Source organism: Rhinopithecus bieti, unplaced genomic scaffold (genome assembly GCF_001698545.2).
Source record: "Rhinopithecus bieti isolate Rb0 unplaced genomic scaffold, ASM169854v2 scaffold_77291, whole genome shotgun sequence".
Lineage (NCBI taxonomy): Eukaryota > Metazoa > Chordata > Mammalia > Primates > Cercopithecidae > Rhinopithecus > Rhinopithecus bieti.
The window spans coordinates 1,018,475-1,042,069 of NW_016829743.1; the positions used below are offsets into that span (position 1 = coordinate 1,018,475).

General features: G+C 46.1%; 1 protein-coding gene across 6 annotated transcripts in view; it reads left to right on the forward strand.

Annotated features, from left to right (window-relative positions):
* The first annotated feature begins 12,522 nt into the window (after positions 1–12,522).
* The window catches only part of CFAP45 (cilia and flagella associated protein 45), a 28,936-nt gene continuing 17,863 nt past the window's right edge, over positions 12,523–23,595 (forward strand). Inside the window, exons 1-3 of one of the 6 annotated variants that reach the window (XM_017864840.1) lie at positions 12,523–12,623; positions 19,392–19,517; positions 22,072–22,214. In XM_017864840.1, the coding sequence (XP_017720329.1) occupies positions 12,621–12,623; positions 19,392–19,517; positions 22,072–22,214 (272 nt within the window). In that variant the 5' untranslated portion in view covers positions 12,523–12,620. Of the gene's footprint in view, positions 12,624–14,130; positions 14,334–19,391; positions 19,518–22,071; positions 22,215–23,595 lie in introns of those variants that run through there. The other 5 variants (XM_017864845.1, XM_017864843.1, XM_017864844.1 and 2 more) reach the window with 5 other exon arrangements.

Here is a 23,595-nt window from a genome sequence, read left to right on the forward strand (position 1 = left end):
AGGACTACTGCCTACCCCTCAATGCTCTGGATGAATTCCTGGATGGTGACTGGTAGTGATGTCATGGGGTGCTGAGGCCGCATACCTCAGGACTCATCTCCCCTGCTCAACCCAGGGGAGTGGGAGAGCCAGTTGGGGGGAGTGCTCTGGAAAAAGGAGCAGTCCCTGGCTTTGTGGTCACAAGTCAAGTTTCAGTGTGGGATGAGGGGCTATTTCTTTCCTGCCTGGGGTGGGGAAGGGCAAAAAGACCTGAGTCAGGGTGAGAACCAGGGATCAGGTAAGGACAGATCAACATCACTTGAACTGGGGGTAGGTCTGAAGGGGTCATATAAACACCTCCTCAGACACTGGGACTATCAACTGTCAAGTGTTTCACATCACTGTTGGCAGGACCTGGACTTTTCTTTTCTCTTTTCTTGAGACGGAGTCTTGCTCCGTCGCCCAGGCTGGAGTTCAGTGGTGCGATCTCTGCTCACTGCAACCTCTGCCTCCCGGGTTCAAGCAATTCTCCCTGCCTCAGCCTCCCAAGTAGCTGGGAGTACAGGTGCCTGCCACCATGCCTGGCTAATTTTTGTATTTTTAGTAGAGAAGGGGTTTCACCATGTTGGCCAGGCTGGTCTCGAACTCCTGACCTCAGGTGATTCACCTGCCTCAGCGTCCCAAAGTGCTGGTATTACAGGCACGGGCCACTGCCCCTGGCCTCTCTCCCATTTTATAGGTGAGGAAACTGAAGCTAAGAGAATAAAAGTAACTTGTTGAACCCAGCTAGCAGAAATACAAGCTGTTCAGCCTGCAACAGGCTTGAGCTGCGGTTTCTCTGTGAGTGGAGGCCCAGGGCCACGGTGGAGGAAGGAAGAGGTCAGGTTTGGGAAGAGGTGCAGGAAGTTCAGTTCTGCAGCCGCCACTCCTCTGAGGCAAGCGAGGATCTGGCAGCTTTAGATGAGAACTAATGGAGAGTACCTGAGATCCAGCCCCTGGATCCTACAACTTGAGGTTTCTGTCCCCAAGTCTCCCTGATCTTTCTGGACCCTCCTCAGACAGCCAACTTTTATCTCCAGCAATAAAAGCTACCACAATGGTCAGGACAATACCGAGAGTTGCACTTTCAAGGTATTAGCATATCTGTTAATTCCAGAGAGGCTTGTCTCCTCTTGGTAGGGCTTTAGCAGTTTTACACTCTTTAGAGAGAAAAGAAGAACTAAGCCTGGAGACTGTAAGTGATTTGCCCAGGGTCCCAGTGTTCTTGGGAGTAGAAAGCATGTCTTATGTATCTTTGTGTGGCTCACAGGCCTCAGAAGAGATAGTGTCAGGCCCAGAAGGAGCTCCGTCCAAGTTCATTGTATTGAATTGGTTCTGTATGCACTAGAATCCGGGTCTCTGGACTCCTGGTCACTCACTTGTTGAAAATACCCAAAGTCAAGTGTACCCCTGGAGATGAGTTTGGCTGTAGACTACAGTGGACACAGGGCGGTGGGATACCCCAGCTCCTATCCTGTATTTTCTCCTAACCCTGCTGCAAGGAATCTCAACTTCTTAAAACTTGTTCTGTTCTCTAAGTGACGTCCTCAGACTGCCAGCATTGGACTCTCCTGGCGTGTTGGTTAGAAATGCAGATTCCATGACGTGGTCTGGTCATAGAGACACAGGCCCAGTGGTCACTGAGGGCTGTGGTCTCTGCATGGGCAAGACTGTGACTATCTTAATACCCTGCTGGGCCTCCACATGCTGCCTGGTAGAGTAGGCTTTCCACAAATAAATGTGTTAAATGAATGGAAAAAGAAAAAAAAAGAAATGCAGATTCCACTTAGACCTATGAGACCTATGGACTGAGAATCTGTGGCAGAGGTAGTAGAGGTGGTATCTTGAATTTGCATTTAAACAGGCTTCCCCCATAATCCTTAGGCAGCAGTGACCTAGGAGATTCAGGTGAGAAGTTTCTCCAGCAAGAAAGTTGGTCCTGGCCTTGAGGCCCTGAACAAGAGTTGGCCCTACCCCCCACCCTGCACTGTTTGGTGACTGTGGCTAGGTTGCCAGGGGAACCAGGCTGTGTAACTTCCTGGCTTTGGCGGTTTTCCCCTCCTTGGCCTTATCTCAGCATCCGCCACCCAGTCCAGGGCCTGTGCTGGTCACGTAGGAGGGGAAGCTTGTGCCAGGCGTGCAGAGGCGTGTCTAGGATACCAGGACAAGGCTGGCCCAAGGACCTGGGGTGGGCAAGAGGGTGGAGATGTGGTTTTCAAGAAGGCAGGGAGGCTGCAGATTTGCTAATGTCTTTCTCTTTGGTCTGGGAGATATCTGCACTGTGGGAATGTGGGGAAGGGGGTTGGTCAGAGCCTGGGGCTCTGTCTGTCATTACTCTGGCATTTCTACTCCTCATTCATGGCCTAATTCCCCCTCCCTGGGAGTAGGGGCACCAGTAATACTGCGGCCTGGCCTGTGTCCCCTTTTCTCCTCCTTCCTCCTTCTGCTCTCTAGACTTAGGGCCTCTAGCAGCAAGCTCCCCTCAGTACTCCTCACTACCACCCTCACCCTAACATCTCTGCCGCAGCTTTATTCACCCCTACTCAGTCTCCTTGGTTCCAAATTTCTTCCTATTCTTCAGACTCTCTCCCCTCTCCATGCCCCGTGCTGGGTCTCTCAGAAGGTAGCAGGAAGCCCTGACAGTCTTTAAGAATGGAAAAGAGAAAAAGTTTTGAAGAGGGAAGGCAGGAAATAGTTGAATAAAATAATTCACGCATTTAAGTATTTGTTTATGTTTTAAGCCATACTTTGAAGCAGTTTTGAGAATTCAAGTGTTCCAGGAAGAAGGAGAATAATGAAAATAGTGAAATAGCCTCTCAGGCCTCTGTACACCTTGGAGGATTTATGATCTGATTCCTGATGGTGTTTATATTACATTAAGAACAAATACTCCCCAACCCCCCTGCCCCACCATATTCCCATGCTCTGGGGGAAAGAAGTGCAAAGAAAACAGCCAGACACTGTGCAGATTGATTTATCCAGAATGGTCTTATCTTCATGGTATCTCTCTTTGGGGCTATTACCCTATCTCACAGATAAGGAAACAAGACCCAGGTGGTTCAGCAAGTTACCCAAGGTCTCTCAGCTTTAAGTGGCTGAGCCAGGGTTGAAAACCTGCTAATCTGTTTCCAAAGTTAGTCACCACTTCTCTTCTTCACTTTGCTCCCCCGGGGAACACAAATCAGGGAGACTCCTTCTAGGATATCCTAGATGGCATTATTGACTAGGAACCAGGCCTAGAAGAAATGATGCTGTACTGAGGACTGAATGGACATTGCAGAATTCCTTTTTGGGGAGGTGGGCACCCCTAAAATGGGAGCAGAGGCTATATAGGGCAATGCGGACAGTTCCAAAGGAAGGGGCTCCCCTATCCTGGAGAATTCCCAGTAATTAGCAAAGGAGTTCAGAGGAAATATGAGAGAAATAGACCATCATTAACACAAGCTGTGTGCACTTACAAAGACACTTCTACAGGAATGTGGAAACCCCATGTCTCATTCCAAATCTATGGTCCTGCTATCCGCATCCCAGTTTCTTCACCTTCTTCTTTCACATCCAGCTTCAGCATCTCTGATCCCTGCACTGGGAGGTGCAGTTTCCTAAATGCGGTTCAGAGAAAGGGGACAGGGAAGAGAGGAGGAGAAGGCAGGGGACAGGAGGGGAGAGAAGGGGACAGGAAGGACAGAGCAAGAATCACGGAACCAGTCTCCTTTCTCATTGTTCTTAGACAGGAGGCATGCTAGAGTAAGAGGCTAGTCTTTTCATTGTAACCAAATGGCCATGTTGGACCTTGCCTCCCAGACTCCTCTCATTTAAATATGCTTATTCATCAGAGGGCCAAAATTCCTATCCCTCCTACCTCCGCTGTGCGGGGAGCACCTCAGGGCCAGTGGGTGACCAGCACCCAGTTCCAGTGGCCATAAGATAGAGGTGCCAGGACCAAGTCTAGCTCAAGATTGCTGGGCTCTGCTCCTGGCTCCTCTGCACCCAGTTCCTCTCTTGGCTCTGAGATCCTGGCCCCTGGCTGAAAATCAGGCTTTATTCTGAGACTTCTCTGGGAGTAGGAAGGGTCAGGGAGCCTGACATGGGGTTAGGGTTGGGCAGAGAATCTGGACCTGCCCTCTTTCTCAGGCATCTTTAGCCTCTAAACTTTCCCCATTGTTCTCAGTCCTTGGCTTTCTGGGCAGCGAGAACGGGTTGAAAATGGGATTGAGAACTAGGAGGAGAGTGAAATGTGAGCTCGGGGGAAGGAAAGGGACTCTAAAGATGCACAAGTAGATGGGAGAAAGAAAAGCTGGAAAACAACGAGGAGAAGAGTGAGTGGAGCTTGGCCTAGGTTGGGAGGTGAGAGTAAGGACACCCCTGCTCCCCACCCCCAGCAGCACCAGATATGGCTGCAGTTTTGAGCCAAGTTTTCCTGAGAAGGGGAAGGTTGCCTCCCCGCTTATCAGGGTGGACCTTGGTTTTGTCAGGTATGAAGCTTATACAATTTCGAAAGCTCCATTTGTGAAAAACAACACAAAATTATTAAGATTAATTACAGAAGTAAACATTTGTTTTGAATAATAAATTCACAACAAATTACAAATTTTAAAAAACCTGGCAAATACTATAAACATCATAAGATTTAGAAAAGTAACACAGGATTTGTATGAATTAACTGCTTGAAGCAACTCTAAAATACAGTAGTTTTATCCTTACATTTTTGCCTGCATATACTTTGTCTCTTCATATGACAACAATGTTATATTATTTCCTACAGAGAGAATAGAAAGACAGTTCAGTCTTTTCTCTGGCATTGTGAGTGTGGGAAAAACACTCAAAGTGCTTTTCCTTATTTTCTCACTCAACAACAACAATCAAGGCAGACAGAAGACTTCTGTGATCAAATGTGGGGATTTTCTCCCCACCAACAAACAAGCAGTTGATTCTGCAGCAGATACCAGCTCGAATGCAATTCCTGCTATCTACCTGGAGATAGTGTCAGATCCCAAAGGTTGGGGACTCAGCCTCCAAAACTGCTCCTTGCTTCAGACAGCAGTCACAAATCTGGGTATCCGGAACTTCTGACTGACCAGCTTCAAGCTGGGGTTCCCACAACCCCCTCTTTGGGTTCAATTCATTTGCTTGAGCAGCTCAGAGAACTCAGGGCGACATTTACGTTCACTAGTTTAATATAAAGGATATTGTGAAGGATACAGATAAAGAGATGTGTAGGGTGAGATATGGAGGAAGGAGTGTGAAGTTTTCATGCCCTCTCCACCCGCCTCCAACCAGGTGTTCAGGTTCAGCTGAACACCTGAACCTCCAGGTGTTCAGCCATCTGGAAGCTCCTGAACCCTATCCTCTTGGGCCTTTTATGGAGACTTCATTGGATAGGCATGACTGAAGCATGGACATTGTGTAGAAATGCGATTGGAACAAAGGAATTAATCTAATACTAACAGACTGACTGGGGAAAACCTGGCAGGACCTGTCTGTTCAGATTTCTCCTGGCCTTTCTGTGTAGCATTCCTTCATTTAGGTATGGGGCAGGACTCTCTGGAATGAGGGTCTTGTGGCCCACAACCAGATTAGAGTGGTACCTTGGGCAGATGAAAGGAGAGCAGAAGAAGATCAAAGAGAGAGAGATTCTGTTTCCTGAGGCCTGTTTCTGAGGCCTAGAGCACCCCAACATCATAACAAAAGACTATCTATGGGAGTTATGAGCCAGGAATGGTGGATAAAAAAAATTATATATTTAGATGACTGATAGATAAATGATAAATATCACAGGCATGGATTGATCAACACTTCTGTTACAGATTAGAATGTTTCACTTCCCAGTTTTTTTTAAAATCATGTCAATTTTTATGATAGCTGTCAATTTGGGAAAATTTGTATTAAATTTTTTTATATGAGTTGTGTGATTTCAGGCCATTGTTCAGTAATTAATCCTAAGTGTTCTTTTTTTTTTTTTTTTTGATATAGGGTCACACTTTGTCACCCAAGCTTGAGTGCAGTGGCATGATCTCGGCTCACTGCAGCCTCGACCTCCTGGGTTCAAGGGATCCTTCTGCCTCAGCCCACAAGTAGCTGGGACTATAGTCATGCACCACCATGCCCGGCTCCTAAATGTTCTTTGAAATTGGTGGCACTCATTAACCAGTTTGTGATAGGTCCTCATTTTAGTGTACTAATGTGAATTTTACACATCTCCACCAATGTCAATGTTTTATGTCAAATCAACAAGATATTTAGTATTTTTTCAATGTATTCATGGAATTTCCTTTTTCTTATTGGATTACAAATAATCCAAATGCCTATTTATTCTATTAAAAATTTGTCTACCTTTTTTTTTTTTTTTTTTTTTTTTTTTGAGATGGAGTCTCACTCTCTCGCCCAGGCTGGAGTGCAGTGGTGTGATTGCTGCTCCCCGCAAGCTTTGCCTCCCAGGTTCACGCAATTCTCCTGCCTCAGCCTCCTGTCCTCAATTTTTTTTTTTTTTAATGGGGTGGATAGGCTTCAATTTCATCTAATAATATAAAGAAAAAAAAAAGTAAAAGAAAAAATAGAGATGGAATCTCGCTATGTTGCCCAGGCTGTTCTTGCGCTTCTGTGCTCAAGCCGTCCCCCCACCTCAGCTTCTCAAAGTGCTAGGATTACAGGCGTGAGCCACTGTGCCTGGCCTGCGTATTCCTGTTATTGAATGATAGGCAGATCTCATCTTATAGCACTGTGCTTTATTACGCTTCACAGATATTGTGGTTTTTACGAAATAAAAGTTTGTGACAACATTGTTTGAGCAAGTCTACTGGCACCATTTTTCCAACAGCATGTGCTCACTTCATGTCTCTGCGTCACATTTTGGTAATTCTTGCAATATTCCAAACTTTTTCATTATTATTATATCTATTATGGTGATCTGTGGTCAGTGATTTTTGATACTACTATTGTAATTGTTCTGGGGTACCCCAAACAGCACCTGTATAAAACGCCAAGCTGAATCAATAAATGTGTGTATTAGACACAACAATATTGAAATTAGGCTAGTTAAAAACCCTACAATGGCCTCTAGGCATTTAAATGAAAGGAAGAGTTGCTGTCTCTCACTTTAAATCCAAGGCTGATCCAGGTGAGGAGGCACGCCTATAGTACCAGCTCCTCAAGAGCTGAGGCAGGAGGATGGCTTGAGCCCAGGAGTCGGAGTCCAACCTGGGCTATGTAGCAAGATCCCATCTCTCTCTGGAAAAAAAAAAAAATCAAAAGCTGGAAATGATTAAGCTCAGCAAGGAAGGCACATCAAAAGCCAAGATAATCTGAAAGCTAGGCCTCTTGTGCCACTTAGCCAAGTTGCAAATACAAAAGAAATGTTCTTGAAGGAAATTAAAAGTGCTATTCCAGTGAACACATGAATGACAAGCAAAAGAAACAGCCTTATTCCTGATGTGGAAACAGTTTTAGTGCTCTGGATAAAAGACCAGACCAGCCACAACACTCCCTTAAGTCCACCTAGTTGGGCTGGGCACGCTGACTCAAGCCTGTAATCCCAGCACTTTGGGAGGCTGAGGCAGGTGGATCACGAGGTCAGGAGATTGAGACCATCCTGGCTAACACGGTGAAACCCCGTCTCTACTAAAAATACAAAAAAATTAGCCAGGCGCAGTGGCAGGCGCCTGTAGTCCCACTATTCAGGAGGCTGAGGCAGGAGAATGGTATGAACCTGGGAGGCGGAGCTTACAGTGAGCTGAGATTGCACCACTGCATTCCAGCCTGGGCAACACAGCAAGACTCTGTCTCAAAAAAAAAAAAAGAAAAAAAAAGAAAAAAGAAGTTCACCTAGTCAAGAGCAAGGCCCTAACTCTCTTCAGTTCTATGAAGGGTGAGAGAGGTGAGGAAGAAAAGAAGTTTGAAGCTAGCCGAGGTTGGTTCATGAGGTTTAAGAAAAGAGGTTATCTCCATAACATAAAAGTGTAAGGTGAAGCAGCAAGTGCTGATGCAGAACATGAAGCAAGTTATCCAGAAGATCTGGCTAAGACAATTGATGAAGGTGGCTACACTTACAGATTTTGAATGTAGATGAAACAGCCTTCTACGGAAGAAGATACCATCTAAGACTTTCATGACTAGAGAGAAGTCAATGCTTCAAAACTTCAAAGGGATGGCTGACGTTCTTGCTAGGGGTTAACACAGTTGGTTCCTTTATTTTTTTATTTTTATTTTTTTTTTGAGATAGGGTCTCACTCTGTCACACAGGCTGGAGTGCAGCGGCACAATCTCAGCTCACTGCAACTTCCGCCTCCTGGGTTCAAGTGATTCTCGTGCCTCGAGTAGCTGGGATTACAGGCACATGTCACCATGCCCAGATCTTTTTTTTTTTTTTTTTGCATTTTTAGTAGAGATAGGGTTTTACCATGTTGGCCAGGCTGGTCTCAAAGTCCTGACTTCAAATGATCTGCCCACCTCAGCCTCCCAAAGTGTTGGGATTACAGGCGTGAGCCACCACACCCAGCCAGCTGGTTTCTTTAAGTTGAGAGCAATGCTTACTTATCATTCCGAAAATTCTAAGGCCCTTCAGAATTATACTAAATTGGCTCTGCCTGTGCTCTATCAATGGACCGACAAAGCCGGGATGACAGCACATTTGTTTACAACGTGGTTTACTGAATATTTTAAGCCCACTATTGAGACCTACTGCCCAGAAAAAAAGATTCCTTTCAGAATATTACTGCTCATTGACAATACATCTAGTCACCCAAGGACTCTGATGGAGATGTAGTAGAAGAGCAATATTGTTTTCATTTCTGCTAACACAATATCCATTTTGTAGCCTATGGATCAAGATGTAATTTCCAGTTTCAAGTCTTATTATTTAAGAAATACATTTTGTAAGGCTATAACTACCATAGATAATGATTTTTTTCTGATGCATCTGGGCAAAGTAAAATGAAAACCTTCTGAAAAAGATTCGCTATTCTAGATGCCATTAAGAACATTTATGATTCATGAGAAAAGATCAAAACATTGAGATTAACAGGAGTTTGGAGGAAGGTGATTCCAACTCTCATGGATGTCTTTGAGGGGTTCAGGACTTCAGTGCAAGAAGTAATACTAGACATGGTGGAAATAGCAAGAGAGCTAGAATCAGAAATGGAACCTGAAGATGTGACCAAATTGCTGCAATCTCGTGATGAAACTGGAATGGTGAGGAGTTGTTTCTTAGGGGGTAGAATCTACTCCTATTCCATTGACGATAGAGCTTTAAAACAACAAACAAACAAACAAACAGAAAAGAGTTTACTCATGGTGAAGACACTGTAATCATTATTTAAATGACAAAAAAAGAATTTAGACTATTCCATAAACTTAGATGATACAGCAGCTGCAGGGCTTGAGAAGATTGATGCCAAGTTTGAAAGAAGTTCTACTGTGGGTAAAATGCTATGAAACAGCATGACATCCTACAGAGAAATCTTTCAAGAAAGAGTCAGCTGGGCGCAGTGGCTCACGCTTATAATCCCAACACTCTGGGAAGCCGAGGCGGGCGGATCACCTGAGGTCGGGAGTTTGAGACCAGCCTGACCAACATGGAGAAACCCTGTCTCTACTAAAAATACAAAATTAGCTGGGTGTGGTGCTGCGTGCCTCTAATCCCAGTTACTCGGGAGGCCTAGGCAGGAAAATCGCTTGAAGCCGGGAGGTGGAGGTTGAGGTGAGCGGAGATCGCACCATTGCACTCCAGCCTTGGCAACAAGAGCAAACCTCTGTCTTAAAAACAAACAAGCAAACAAACAAACACAAAATTAACTGGGTGTGGTGGCGCATGTAATCCCAGCTACTCTGGAGGCTGAGGCAGAAGAATATCTTGAACCCGGGAGGCAGAGGTTGCAGTGAGCTGAGATCGCGTCATTGCACTTCAGTAGGGCAACAAGAGTGAAACTCCATTTGAAAAAAAAGAAAAGAAACGAAGAGCCAGCTGGTGCGGCAAACTTCACTGTTGTCTTATTGTAAGAAATTACTGCAACCACCTCTGCCTTCAGCAAGTGCTACCCTCATCAGTTAGCAGCCATTAACACGAGGCAAGACCCTCCACCAACAAAAAGATGATGACTGTCGCTGAAAGCTCAGATGATTGTTAGCACTTTTTAGCAATGAAGTATATTTAAATTAAAGTCTGCACTTTTTTTTAGACATAATGCTATTGCACACCTGATAGACTACAGTATAGTGCAAATGTAACTTTCATATGCACTGGGAAACCAAATAATTTGTGTTGCTCACACTGTATCGTGATATTAGTTTGATTGCAGTGCTCTGAAGCCTGATCTGCAGTATCTCCAAGGTATGCCTGTAGACACATTGCCAAGGGTTCTTCTCTGAGCCTTGACATGTGCTTACGTAAATGAGAGGCCTGAAGCTTAAGCATTGTTAGCTTTGAGATAAATTTTTATTGTATTTTATTTACTTTATTTTTCAAGACAGAGTCTCACTCTGTCACCCAGGCTGGGTGCATTGGCATGATCACGGCTCAGAGCAGCCTCAACCTCCCAGGCTCAAGTGACCCTCCTAGTGCAGCCTCCCAAGTAGCTGGGACCACCGGCATGTACCACTATGCCTGGCTAATTTTTGAGTTTTTGTAGTGATGGGATCTCCCTATGTTGCCCAGGGTGTTCTCAAACTCCTGGATGCGAGCAATCTTTCTGCCTTAGCCTCCCAAAGTATTGGGATTATAGGCGTGTACTTGCCTGCTGGGAGGCAAGTCCCTTACACTGCACTCTGTCATTCCCTCCTTCCTGCCTCAACCTTTTTTTGTTTTTCCTTGAGACAGAGTTTTGCATTGTCGCCTGGGCTGAAGTGATCTTGGCTCACTGCAATCTTACCCTCCCGGGTTCAAGCCATTCTTCTGCCTCAGCCTCCTGAGTAGCTGGGATTACAGGTGCCTGCCACCACCGCTGGCTAATTTTTTATATTTTTAGTAGAGACGGGGTTTCACTATGTTGGCCAGGCTGGTCTCGAACTCCTACCTGGTGATCTGCCCACCTCGGCCTCCCAAAGTGCTGGGATTACGGGCATGAGCCACCGTGCCCAGCCCTTTCTGCCTCAACTTTGCATCTTCAGACAGTCACCCTGGGCTAAGATACAGACTTTCAGTTTGGACAATTATTTTTCTTGGCCTCAGTTTCCTCTTTGGTTACAGTGATAGTAACTACATCATGCAGATGTGCCTGGGAGATTGGGGTGAAAAGAATACAGGAAGCATCTTGTCCACAGTGGGCCGGTTACTTGTTTTTCCTTCTTTCTGAGCTGCAGGGAAGGGGGTTCTAATGTCAAGGCTTAGTAAGGAAGGTTCCCAGGAACAGAACAACCCCTTCTCTCAGTCCCAAGCCTCCCAAGGACTGTGCTCCTTCTCTTCAGGCCTTCCCTTCTCCCTCTGATTAAGCCTTCAACACTTGGTGGGACTCTGCGAAGGGGACACAATTTCGTACTCTTGATCCCAAAGGAGATAAAGACTGGGAAATCTAGGGAAGGAATGTGAAGCCTGTTGGAGAAAGTCCTTTTAAAAGCAGCAAGAAGTGACCTTGTCTCCCTTCTTCCATTCCCCTGGGGCTTGTGAACAGCCTTCAGTATCCAAGTTGGAGTAAGAGCTTCAGAAAGACTGGCTGTGAGGGTTTGGAGAGAGGTTTGAGAAAGCAGCTCAGAGACTCACAGAGTCACACCAAGAGCTTAGCTAATCAGCACCGGAGGAAGACAAATGTCCTTGGTCTGGTGGGACAGCTTTGTGAGGCTTGGAGCATGCAGCCTACCGAGGTGAGTTCAATGCCGGCCCTGCAAATTGGGAGGTAGAGAGGCCAAACTAAATTGGAAAAATGACAAAACCCCTATGTACTTTTTAGAACAGTACATACCAGCTAGGAAGTAGTACCCCAAGGTCAGTTCCTTAGCTTTCGACTTATTCTAATGTAGGGCCTCCATTTTTAATAAACTCTCCAGGTGATTCTTAGCCGGAGATTTGAGGCCCGCAATTTAAGAAACTGCTTCTGACACTGCAGAGACATCCTCAGGGCTGGAAGTTCTTTCTTGACCCGACCAGACTCTCTTCTGCTGTGAAACTAGTTTGGTCTGATCCTGCTGGCTTCTCTGCAGATTACACTCATCCGGGGTTGGCTTGGCGCCTCCTGGGCAGTGGGGCAAGGGTAATCATAGTAACCTAGGCGAAGTCCCTGGGGAAAACTGTGACCCTGGCCCAGGCTCTTCGGGCCGCTGACAGTTAGAACTCCCTCGGCCCATGGTAAGCTCTTTAAGTTCGGGTTCTGACCTAAAAGTTTGGCCAAAGCCAAAGTGCAGAGCAGGGCACGCCAGGGCGGCTCAATCCTTCAGAACCGCGGTTGGGCTAGAGCGCGGGGCTGCAACGCGGGGCTGCAACGGTTGGAGCGACCGGCTCCTGTTCCCTACGCCACCAGCACAAGGCAACTGCCCACTGGAGGTGGGAGGGGGCGGGGCCGGGGCGGGGCCTGAGCCGAAGAACGCGGGCTAGTGGTTGCCACGGTAACGCGTCAACACCAGGGCCTTGGAGGCACCCGGGCGGCGACAGAGGTCCGGAGTCAGGGCGTGTGGCTGAGGACATGGTGAGGGAGAACCTCAGATGGGGCCTCTTGTGTCCTGAATTGTGTGGGGGCTCTGAGTGGGGAAAGTGGGGGCCTAGGGGAGGGCAGAGTTGGGTCTAAGGGTCGGGAAGGCCCAGGAGTAAGGAGAACACCTCTAGAAGAAGCAAGGGAGATCATGAGGTGGGGTCAGAAGGGGAACTAGGGATAGCGTCGATAGTGACTGGAAATGTGGAGCACGCTGAGCGGAGCAGTTGGAGAGAAAGGGATGTCCCAACCCTCTCCCCGATGCCATCAGACTGGAGCCTCAGTGGACTAAAGATTGTGGATGTGGTGTGGGAAAAAACACTGGTGAGGAGGCCAGATAATGGGTCGTGGTACCTGTTTTGCCACTAACTAGCAAGGTGACTGTGCCTGAGCCTCAGGTTTTTCTCCTGTTAGCAGGGCTTCATGTCCCTCAGCAGATAGTCAATAAATATTTGTCAGTGAATGAATGAATGAATGAATGAATGAATAAATGGGTGAGTGAGGAGGGTCTCAGGTTTGCAAGGCCCAGAAGAGAGACTGGCACAGGCCTGTCAGCCTGGGTTTCACTGGAATGGGGAAGACTGTCAGGATCCTGAAGGTTGAGAAGGCCAACACGGCCTGGGAGGAACCATGAAGGAGATGCCTGGGCTTGAGTGTGTTGGTCCCAGAGGGGAGCGGAAGGGCAGAGGATAAGTGTTGGAGTCTTGGGTTATTGGAACTGACCTAGAATGTCTGGGGGCACAACAGGTGGCAAAGGTAGCTGCTACTTGGGTATACTTGTGGACAAACTTCAGGCCCAGAGGTTGCATTGCTTTTCTGGGGCTCAGTGGACTTCAGAAGAGTTTTGTTAATTATTAAATAAGCCTTCAACAAAGAACAGTTCCTGACTTTCGAGGACTCCCTGCAGTGTTGTATTTGGGGTGGGGGGATCCCTTTTCACTTATGTATTCTATTTGATTCAGTGTCCCATCTTCTCTCAGCACCTTACAAACCCAGTAGTGTATGTATGTATGTGAGCACCTACTGTCATGCCTGGTGTCTAAGGGCATATGGTAAATGTTAGTTCCCCTTTTGTCCTCTTTTAAAAATTTCCTATTTCCAAGCTCTCATAGGTCATAAGTTGCACCTGGGCAAGACTGGTGGCCTTCAGAGCACCCAGATCGGGGATTCCCCATCCAGGAGCCACTCAGGGCAGGGGTTTGACTCACTGACTGAGCCCCTTTGAAATTCCTGGGACAGGACTGGGCATATGGACACCTTTGAGAAGCAGTGGGTCTAAGTTAGTGATCTCTGGTAGGCCAGGTGTGTGTGTTTGTGTACATATGGTGCTACTCAATAGGTTTGGAGAGTATTTAAAGGCATGAGAAGAGATAGTAGGGGTGGTGAGGCTCACAATTAGGCAGACTTCCAGAACTCTTATAAAAATAATGATTAAAATCCTCCAGAAGGAGAGATGGGGACCTCAGTACTGACTGGGATGTTATCTTCTGGTGGCATCCTACAGATGGCCAGCTTGGTCCCACTTGAAGAAAGAGGATAATTGTGTGGATCACTCAGAGTAAAAGGCAAGGGGTCTGGTTCATGGGAATCTCCCTTACTTGGTAACCAAAGTCTTCAGAAAGGGAAGTAGAACCAGACCAAGAGTTTGAAGCCTGAATTTGCCAGCCTGCGGTGACTCTGTGCAAAAAAAGAACTAGATCAGAATGGGTAAGACATCTAGGAAAAGACATATCTTTCCTGAACATGTCAACCCGTTCAGTTGATGGGTGTTGAAGTTACATCAGGGAAACTCCACACTGACCTATTCTAGCCCCATTCCAGCTTTGTCTTGCTGGATTTGAGTGAAACATCCTGGATCACAGAATATATAATGCTATGTTTTTTTGGTTTGTTTGTTTTTTTGCTTTTTTTTAAGGGTTGTACTCTCTTGCTTTCAGAGTTGGAGCACCAGGCCCATTGCTATGCTTTGTTTTCAAATAAAAAAAAGTTTTTTTTTTTTTTTTTTCTGGTCATAAAAATAGCTGTCTACTCATTGCAGGAAATTATTCAATAAAGAAACATCTTAAGATGGTAAAGCTTACCTGACACACTGTTAAACATTTTTTTGAACATGCTTTCAGTAATACATTCTGGGCACATACCTGCCATTAAACATCTTTACAAGAATACTTCTACATTTGTTTTTCTTTTTGAGATGGAGTCGACTAGGCTGGAGGGCAGTGGCGCGATCTTGGCTCACTGCAACCTCTGCCTCCCGGGTTCAAGCGATTCTCCTGCCTCAGCCTCCCAAGTAGCTGGGATTTCAGCCTCCCGAGTAGCTGGGATTACAGGCACGGGCCACTATGCCTGGATAATTTTTGTATTTTTTTGTAGAGACGGGGGTTTCACCATGTTGGACAGGCTGGTCTTGAACTCCTGACTTCAGGTGATCCACCCACCTTGGCCTCCCAAAGTACTGGGATTACAGGCATGAGCCACCATGCCCGGCCAAGAATACTTATATTTCTTTTTCTTTCTTTATTAATATTATTTTTTTGAGACAACGTCTTGCTCTCCAGGCTGGAGTGCAGTGGCTCAACCTTGGCTCACTGCAACCTCTGCCTCCTGGGATCAAGCGATCCTTCCGCCTCAGCCTCCCAAGTAGCTGGGACTATAGGTATACGCCACCACGCCTGGCTAATTTTCATACTTTTTATAGAGGTGGGGTTTGCCATGTTGCCCAGGCTGGTCTTGAACTCCTGAGTTCATTCGATCCACCCGCCTTGGCTTCCCCAAATGCTGAGATTACAGGCATGAGCCATGGCACCCAGACTTATGTGTTTCTTACAGTCTGTTTCCTTTACAACTTAACATGTTATGGAGATCATCCTATATCAATGACTGTAAATCAAAATCATTATTTGTTTGATCAGCAAATCTTTCTGCATCAGAGTCTCTCATAGAGCTCCTAGCTGTGGCTGAATTCTTGTGCTCCAGGAGTTGGAAGGCTTATGAAGAGAGGGGGAGTCAGCTGAGTCACCAAGACGAAAATATCAAAGCAGGGCTGGCACCTTTATCTGTCCCCAGTCCTCATTTTCCCCAGACCCCCTGCCTTCTCAGCTGCCTTCCCTTCAAGAGCTGTCTCCCCATAAGCAGGACTGGATATGCTTCTCCTTATGCATAGTTCAGCTTCTTGGCAATATTTATTTAGTCATGCAAAGAAGAAAACCAGCCCGTCACCTCCTAAAAGAACTTCTTCACTATTGCCTCTGGCCCAGAGGGATCCAACTTTACATTTATGCTTGGTTCTTCATGTTTTTCTAGTATGTTTACACAGTGACCTTTGTAATCCTTGTTACCCTTGGCAAAACTGTTTATTCGAACCCTGGTGTAAGGCTGTGGCTTCAAAGTCAGCATTTTCCAAATGAGGTTTTTCTCAACCACCCAACCCTAGAGTTCAGAGCTTCCCACTGTCCTGCTCAGTGGCCACTTTTCTGTGGTCATCTGTTTTTCTTCCTCTATTCTGGCTCAGGCAGTCCTTGCTGTGACTTCCTCTTGACATGGGTACCAAGGGCATAGGAAACAGGAGATGCAGGCTCAGCCCTGGAGGAACCTGCAGTCTGTTGGACACTTCAGCACAAGGGAAAACCTGTTGGAGTCCTTGAAAAGAGACAGGAAAACAAATGGAAAACAATAATACTTTCCATCTGTATTCCAAAGCCCTTTCACATACGTTATTATCCACAGTGGAGACCACATATGTGATCTGGAAAATATGGAATGGTGGAGTGACTTGGAGTCAGGCAGACGTATTCCAGAAAAGTATCCATCTCAATCTGGTCTGCAGTCCTGTCCTTGAGAGGTCATCTTTCTTCATCAAATGCACGTTGCTATATTGTTCCTAGTATGTGCCAGGCACTGCGCCTTTTCCCTTAATTACATACAAAACTCATGATCCAAAGCCTTCCACCTTTTCCAGTTATTCCAAATGCTTAGCCTCAATCCCACCTACTGAAGTTTCTATTCATTTCCTCTTATTCTATTTTTGGTGGAAAGGGGAGCCGTAGCTCACCACCTACCATATAATAACCCTTCAGAGGCTGTTATTAGGCATCCTTGGGGCTACTATTTTTACCTTTTAATAAATCCAAGCTTCTTTGCTCTACTGTATTGGGGCTGGCTGAGGCTGTAGAGGGAGACTTCCTATGTAAGCCTTTTGCTGGCTGTGCCAGGCAGTGAGGGAAATGCACATATAGCAGTGTTCAATGTACAGCACAGAGACAGCTGGAAAATAATTGTCCAATTGAGTGTGAAAACCTGATACAGGTGTAACAGGCACTGGGGTGTCTGGTTGGTAATGACAGATCAGAGAGAGCTTTCAGAACACTGTCCAGGGCTTAGTGACCTGGAATGCATGGTGTATTTCCCTGTCTACCCTGTTCCCTTGACAGCTGCTGATTCCCAGTCTTGGGGAGACTGAGGCCCATTCCTTCAAGGTAACCCAGTTTAGAGAGATGTGGGGCATATGGGCTCCTCCAAAGTGAGGTTTGAGTCAGCTTTATCATAAGCCTGGAGTCATCCAGTAGTCTTTGTAGATACTACCTTTTAAAGATAGATGTCTACTCTTGGGACTGAGCTGAAGCTGCCTGTCCTTTGGGAATGGAGGTTGTGTTAATCAGATTCTTAGTTACAAGCGACAGAACCAGAATTCCAATTTAAGTAAAAGAGAATGTGTTAAGAGGATTTTGGAAAGCTCAAAAATAGGAACAAAGGAAGGTTCTGCAGCTGGAATCAAGACCACAATCAAAACATAGAACTGGTCTGGCAAGGACCCTGATGCACTGTTGTACCCCCCAAACTGCCAACTCTGTACATAGGGTGCTGCTGCTGGTATCGTTATCAGTATTGATATCAGACCAGACACTGGATCTGACTGCCAGTTCTGTTTGGGTCAGAAAGGTTTTCCTTGTTCTGACTTTTGGTTCACTAGTTCCCTAGTCATTGTCAGTCCAGGGCCATCTCATTGGGTAAGCCTAGGTTCCTTGGCCAGGCTGAGAAGGTGAATATTTGATGTTTTCAGCTTCTGTAGTTGGAGATGAGCACTATCTCCCACAACTCATTAGATGGGGAATTTGCCAAAATAGGAAGTTAGTAGGGGGCTAAAAAATGACTGAGGCACACTAAAAGGGTCTTGGGAGAGAAACAGCCAAATAGTGGATATTATGAACTGGTTTGCTTGATTGTAGCTAGTAATCGTTTATCATTCACCACTGCCTCAAGTTTATTGGGCATCAGCCACATGCCAAGCAGTGGGTGAGGTGCTTTTCCATCCTTTATATCCTGTGCTCCCACCATAACCTTGTAAGATTGTGGAGATACGAAGGAGGTCAAACAGTGGTATCATTTGTGAGGAAGACTTGAAGCACAAGCTGAAAAGATTGGAGGCAAAGGGGACACTGCGCATGTCTGGGGAGGCAAGTCCAAATTGCCCCACGAGAGGTTGTCCTCTTGGGAAACTGGTACTAGTCTGATAATGAGAAACTGTTGCTTCTCTCCTCCTGCCATTCCCGCTTCTTTTATCTTTACTTCCATACTATGTGGCCGACTTGGCCTTCAGCTTCGAGGACTATAGAATTGCTTTTTAAAAAACCACAAAAAACAAAACAGTTTTGTTTTTAATTGACACATAATGATAGTACACATTTATGGGGTACAGTGTGATGTTTTGATACATGTATATACATTGTATAATGATCAAATCAGGGTAATTAGCATATCCATTACCTAAAACACTTGTCATTTCTTTGCGGTGAGAACACTCAAAATTCTCTCTTCTAGCTAGTTTGAAATATACAATATAGGCCGGGCGCGGTGGCTCAAGCCTGTAATCCCAGCACTTTGGGAGGCCGAGACGGGCGGATCACGAGGTCAGGAGATCGAGACCATCCTGGCTAACACGGTGAAACCCCGTCTCTACTAAAAAAATACAAAAAACTAGCCGGGCGAGGTGGCGGGTGCCTGTAGTCCCTGTAGCTACTCGGGAGGCTGAGGCAGGAGAATGGCGTAAAGCCGGGAGGCGGAGCTTGCAGTGAGCTGAGATCCGGCCACTGCACTCCAGCCTGGGTGACAGAGCGAGACTCCGTCTCAAAAAAAAAATATATATATATATACAATATAAATAATATACATTATTGTATACATGTATATTAATATACATTTATATATAGTAATATACATTATATGCATTATTAACTCTAGTCATTCTATTGTGCTATCAAATACTAGATCTTACCATGTTATTTAATCTTATAACATTTATATTTCTCAAAATCCTCTCCTCTAGATATTGTGTATCTCTTTTGAGATATACAGTACATTATTATCAACTATAGTGGCCTTTCTGTGCAATAGAGCACCAGAACTTATTCCTCCTATCTAACTGTAACTGTGCACTCATTGATCAACCTCTCCCCATGCCCCTCCCCTTCCTCTCTTCAGCCTCTAGTAACCACCATTCTACTCTCTACTTCTATGAGATCAACTGTCTTACAGAAATGCTCCTTTGTGCAGAGCTCTCTTTTTCAGGGATTCCCCTGCTCTGTGGGGATGCCCTCCATCTGTTACTCTTTGTCCCCTACGGTTCAGAGTTTACACAGCCACTTTCCCTAACTGTTTCTTTTTCACATGCCCACCCACTCCCCCAGCATGGGCTGGTGAATTGTTGACTGCTCAGGGTCTGGATGCCACTCAGTACTGATGACCCAAACTTTCTGCCTCTTCCTGCAGCCACTAAGCACAGCTGGCATCCTGAGCTCCTCTTCTGCCACTTCCAACAGGTCAAGGAATAAGGCTCGCTATCGGACCAAAGCCGTGAGCTCTGAGGTGGATGAGAGCCTCTTTGGAGATATCAAGGTAATCCTCAACAAGTCCTTTCAAGTCGATGCCACCTGCAGGCAGAAGCCCAAAAATGTAGCTCAGGGCAAAGCTTCTGCTGAGTAACCTTGCTCTCATAGGTAACTCTCAGACCGAAGACAAAGGGGAATTCTGAGACCTGAGCTGCAGAGCTTTGGGATCTAGTGGAGCCTATGTCAACAGGGACACCCGGCTTCTTCCACCCCAGTCTCTCATGTCTTCACAGTGTTTAAAATCTGTTGTAATGTCAAAAGGAAGGCTCAGCTGCAGAGAGTGCAATAGTTGCAGTTGAGCTCCGTGACGGAACCGCTGGAGGGCTGATGGGCTAAGCTTGCAGGCAAGAGCAACATCTTCCCCCTCCATCCAAGGATAATACCATCAGAGTACAACACAAAACCATCCTCCTTTCCCAGTTGCTCAACTAAAACAATTATTTAGCTTTGGGAAATGAGCAGGTCTTTATTTATAAGTGTTGTCTAGACCAAAAGGTTGACAACTCCTTTAGTCTAGATAAAGAGAGCTAGATAATAGAGCTTTGACTGATTTTGGTACACATGGAGTTTAGTAGGGAGAAGGAAGAGAGGGAAGGAGAAAAAGAGAATGAGACATGGAGAGAAGGGCAGTGAGAGTTTAAGAGAAGGGGAAAAGGGAAAGAGAGACACCAATAGTGACCTGAATCCCTCTGCCAGTGGGGAAGGTGGGGAGAGGAGAGTTGGTGTCTGTTCCTGCTCTTCAACATCTTCATTGTGAATTGAAGAGGACTCTCCAGAGGGATCAAGATAGGCTTCTTAATCCATTCAGAAGACTCTCACTCTGCAGCAGTTTTCCTGTTGGTAAGAGAAAGGATCAACAGATGCATTTATTTTTTATTTTTTTTTAAGACAGGGTTTCACTCCTGTCACCCAGGCTGGAGTGCAGTGGTACAATCTTGGCTCACTGCCACCTCCGTTTCCCAGGCTCAAGTGATTCTCCTGCCTCAGCCTCCCAAGTAGTTGGGACTACAGGTGCCCACCACCACGCCTGGCTAATTTTTGTATTTTTTGTAAAGACAGGCTTTCATCATGTTCCCCACGCTGGTCTTGAACTCCTAAGCTCAAGCAATCTGCCTGCCTCGACCTCCCAAAGTGCTGGCATTACAGGTGTGAGTCACCCCACCTGGCCAAAATGCAATTTCACTTACAGACATTTGTGTTGTTGTTGCTGTTGTTGTGGGTACATGTGGAGTTTTCTAGTCAAAGCAAAGAGAGATTTGGAATTGGCTGAGTTCTCCAGGAGTAGTCATGCTGGCTGGCAAAAGGGGGTTATCAGAAAAATGCTTGTCCCTTGTCTAGTTTCTTTGGCTTCATTGGTGGGTAAGAGTTCAGGAAGTCTCTCAACAGGCAGTAGAGGGCAGAAGTGGCCTGTGGCATGACTGAGTTGTGCCCACGTGAAAGCAGAGATGGGCACCAGGTGGCAGCAGCACACGGGACTGTGAGTGCAAAGTGAGGTAGGACAAGCGGGGCCATTCCCCTGCCTCTGGTCAGGATCACAGTGGCTGCATTAATGACACATCCTTTCCTGTGTTTAGACATTTTCTGAAACAGGTGATTTCATTTTCTTGTTATCTAATTCCTTCAGGTCGGAGAATTTTGAAAAACAAAAACAAAACAAACAAAAAAAAACACAGTCTGTGTTCTTGCTGAATTCTAACTCACTGACCTCAGCACCAACTCAATGAGCTGGTAGAGAACTACCCATAGATCTTAAGGGTAGGCCTCTGCAGGTCATTTAGCGATTTCTATCTCCCTCAATATGGCTTTTTGTGGGGGTTAAAGTAATTTAATTGTAAGAAAGAATTTAAAATGACCAATGTCAAAGACTGTAAGAGTCTGTAACAAATTATATTGCTTCAAACCCACTGTGTGGTCCTAGAGAGATAATTATTTCTTCTTTCATAAAGGAAAATCTTTCATGGAGAGAGGAAAATCTAGAGACCAGAAATTTGCTTTCATTCCTGATGACTTTAGACTAGGTATAGACACACACTAGTGACCGCCACTCCTTACTATACCTACCGTTCTGCAAGGAATATCTGTACAAGAACAAGAGACTTGTTCTCCGAAAAGCTGGTCAGGACCTGGCACGGTGGCTCACGCCTGTAATCCCAGCAATTTGGGAGGCCCAGGTGGGCGGATCACTTGAGGTCAGGAGATTGAGACCAGCCTGGCCAACATGGAGAAACCCCGTCTCTTCTAAAAACACAAAAATTAGCTAGGTGTGGTGGTGGTTGTCTGTAATCCCAGCTACTCGGGAGACTGAGGCAGGAGAATTGCTTGAACCCGGGAGGCAGTGGTTGTAGTGAGCCAAGATTGCGCCACTGCACTCTAGCCTGAGTGACAGAGCAAGACTCCATCTCAAAAGAAAAGTAAAGAAAAGAAAAGAAAAGCTGGTCAGTACAGAACACATCCAGCCACGCTCAGATATAGGGCATCCTGCTGCTCTATCCTTGAAGTTAGGACTGACCAGCAGGAAGTGGGGGTGACAAGCTTCTAAGCTATTCTTTCTGAACTCATAGTCCCCAGCCCAGGGCCACAGTGACAGCCCCATTGTGCTGCTCCGAGATAAGCATACCCTTCAAAAAACTCTCACTGCTTTGGGCTTGGATCGAAAGCCAGAGACCATACAGCTCATCACCCGGGACATGGTCCGAGAGCTCATGTGAGTACACAGTCCCCTGTCCTTCTTTGCCCAGTCCCTATCCTTTTGCTAAGGATCTTTGCAGGGAGATGGATAAACCCACCTGGTTTCATTCTGCCCGTCCAATCCCCACTTCTTTCCTATTCATTTTCCCCTTTTTGTTTGATAGTTCTTTCTTTCTTCTGCGTTCTGGCCTCTCTTGTTTCTCCCATTGTATCTATTATTGCTACTGTCCTTTATTCTCAGCTTCATTCTCCTTCCTTACTTCTGGCTGGCTGTGTGAGCTAAGGGACTGGTAGAGGGGAGGTGCTTAGTGAGTCCTCTCTAAGTCCCCATTAGTGCCCTCCCTAAAGGGAAGTGATCCAGATGAGTCACTTCCTTTTGGCTGCATTAAGAATCTGAAGCAAAGGGAAACTAACCAGATGCCTCATTAGCCCCTGGCTTCCTCCCAGACTCTAAGGCCATAAGAGGAAATTCACAGGAGCTCCTTGGTTTCCTTTGGGATTAGCTCAGCCCCACTTCCTGACTAGAGCTGTCCCCAGGCTTGAGCCCCTCCTGTGGGGCTTAGGCCTAGCTCAACCATGTGCCATGAGCCAACACTGCTCGGTGGTTTAGCTCTTGTGTTAGTGCTTCACCCTTTACAACCGTTCTCCCTGCCCTGGCTCCACCTACTAAAACCCTAATTCCCAGAAAATGCTACCTGTGTCACAGCTGGGGAGGCACATCTGGTACACACCCCAGGAGCTGTGTTGGACTGCAGTTCCTTACTGACCATGTCTGGTCAGCCCTGGCATCAAATGGCCAGATGTGGCTAGAGCCCTGCAGCCACTCCTGGAGCCAGAGGAAGGGATCCTTCTTGGAGCCATCTAGTCCTGAAAACACATCAGAGGACAAGTGGCTGGTTATTTTTCAGGGCTGCTGAAAGTAGTATGAACTGCTGTCTTAGATTCAGATCACTGCTGGTCACTCCAGATCCTAGGCTGTTTAGGGCCACTCTGCTTCGTGAAACACAAGATCTTGGCTAAGCTGCAAATCCACTCACTCATTCTGTCCATCTCCTGGACCACCCTCCCCCAACACACACACACTAGTTTTATTAGATGAGGTTTCACTTCCTGTCTCAGACCATCTGTCTTATTGGCATGTACCTGCCTCACCCAGAAGCAGCTTTCTTCCCACCTCCCCAACTACTCCCTCCCCCATCTTTAATGTATGTCATTTGCTTGTAATCATTATAATTAGCGATTGGTTTGTTGAATGCGTTGGATAGCTAGAAAGGAGAGGTCTATAGACATGTCTCTGGCTATTGTTGATCATAGATTTTAATTAATATTTAGGGTTCAAAGCTTCTTTCTAGGCTGGATAGGCAGGGAAGCTTAGGTTTCTAACTAGCATCTATATC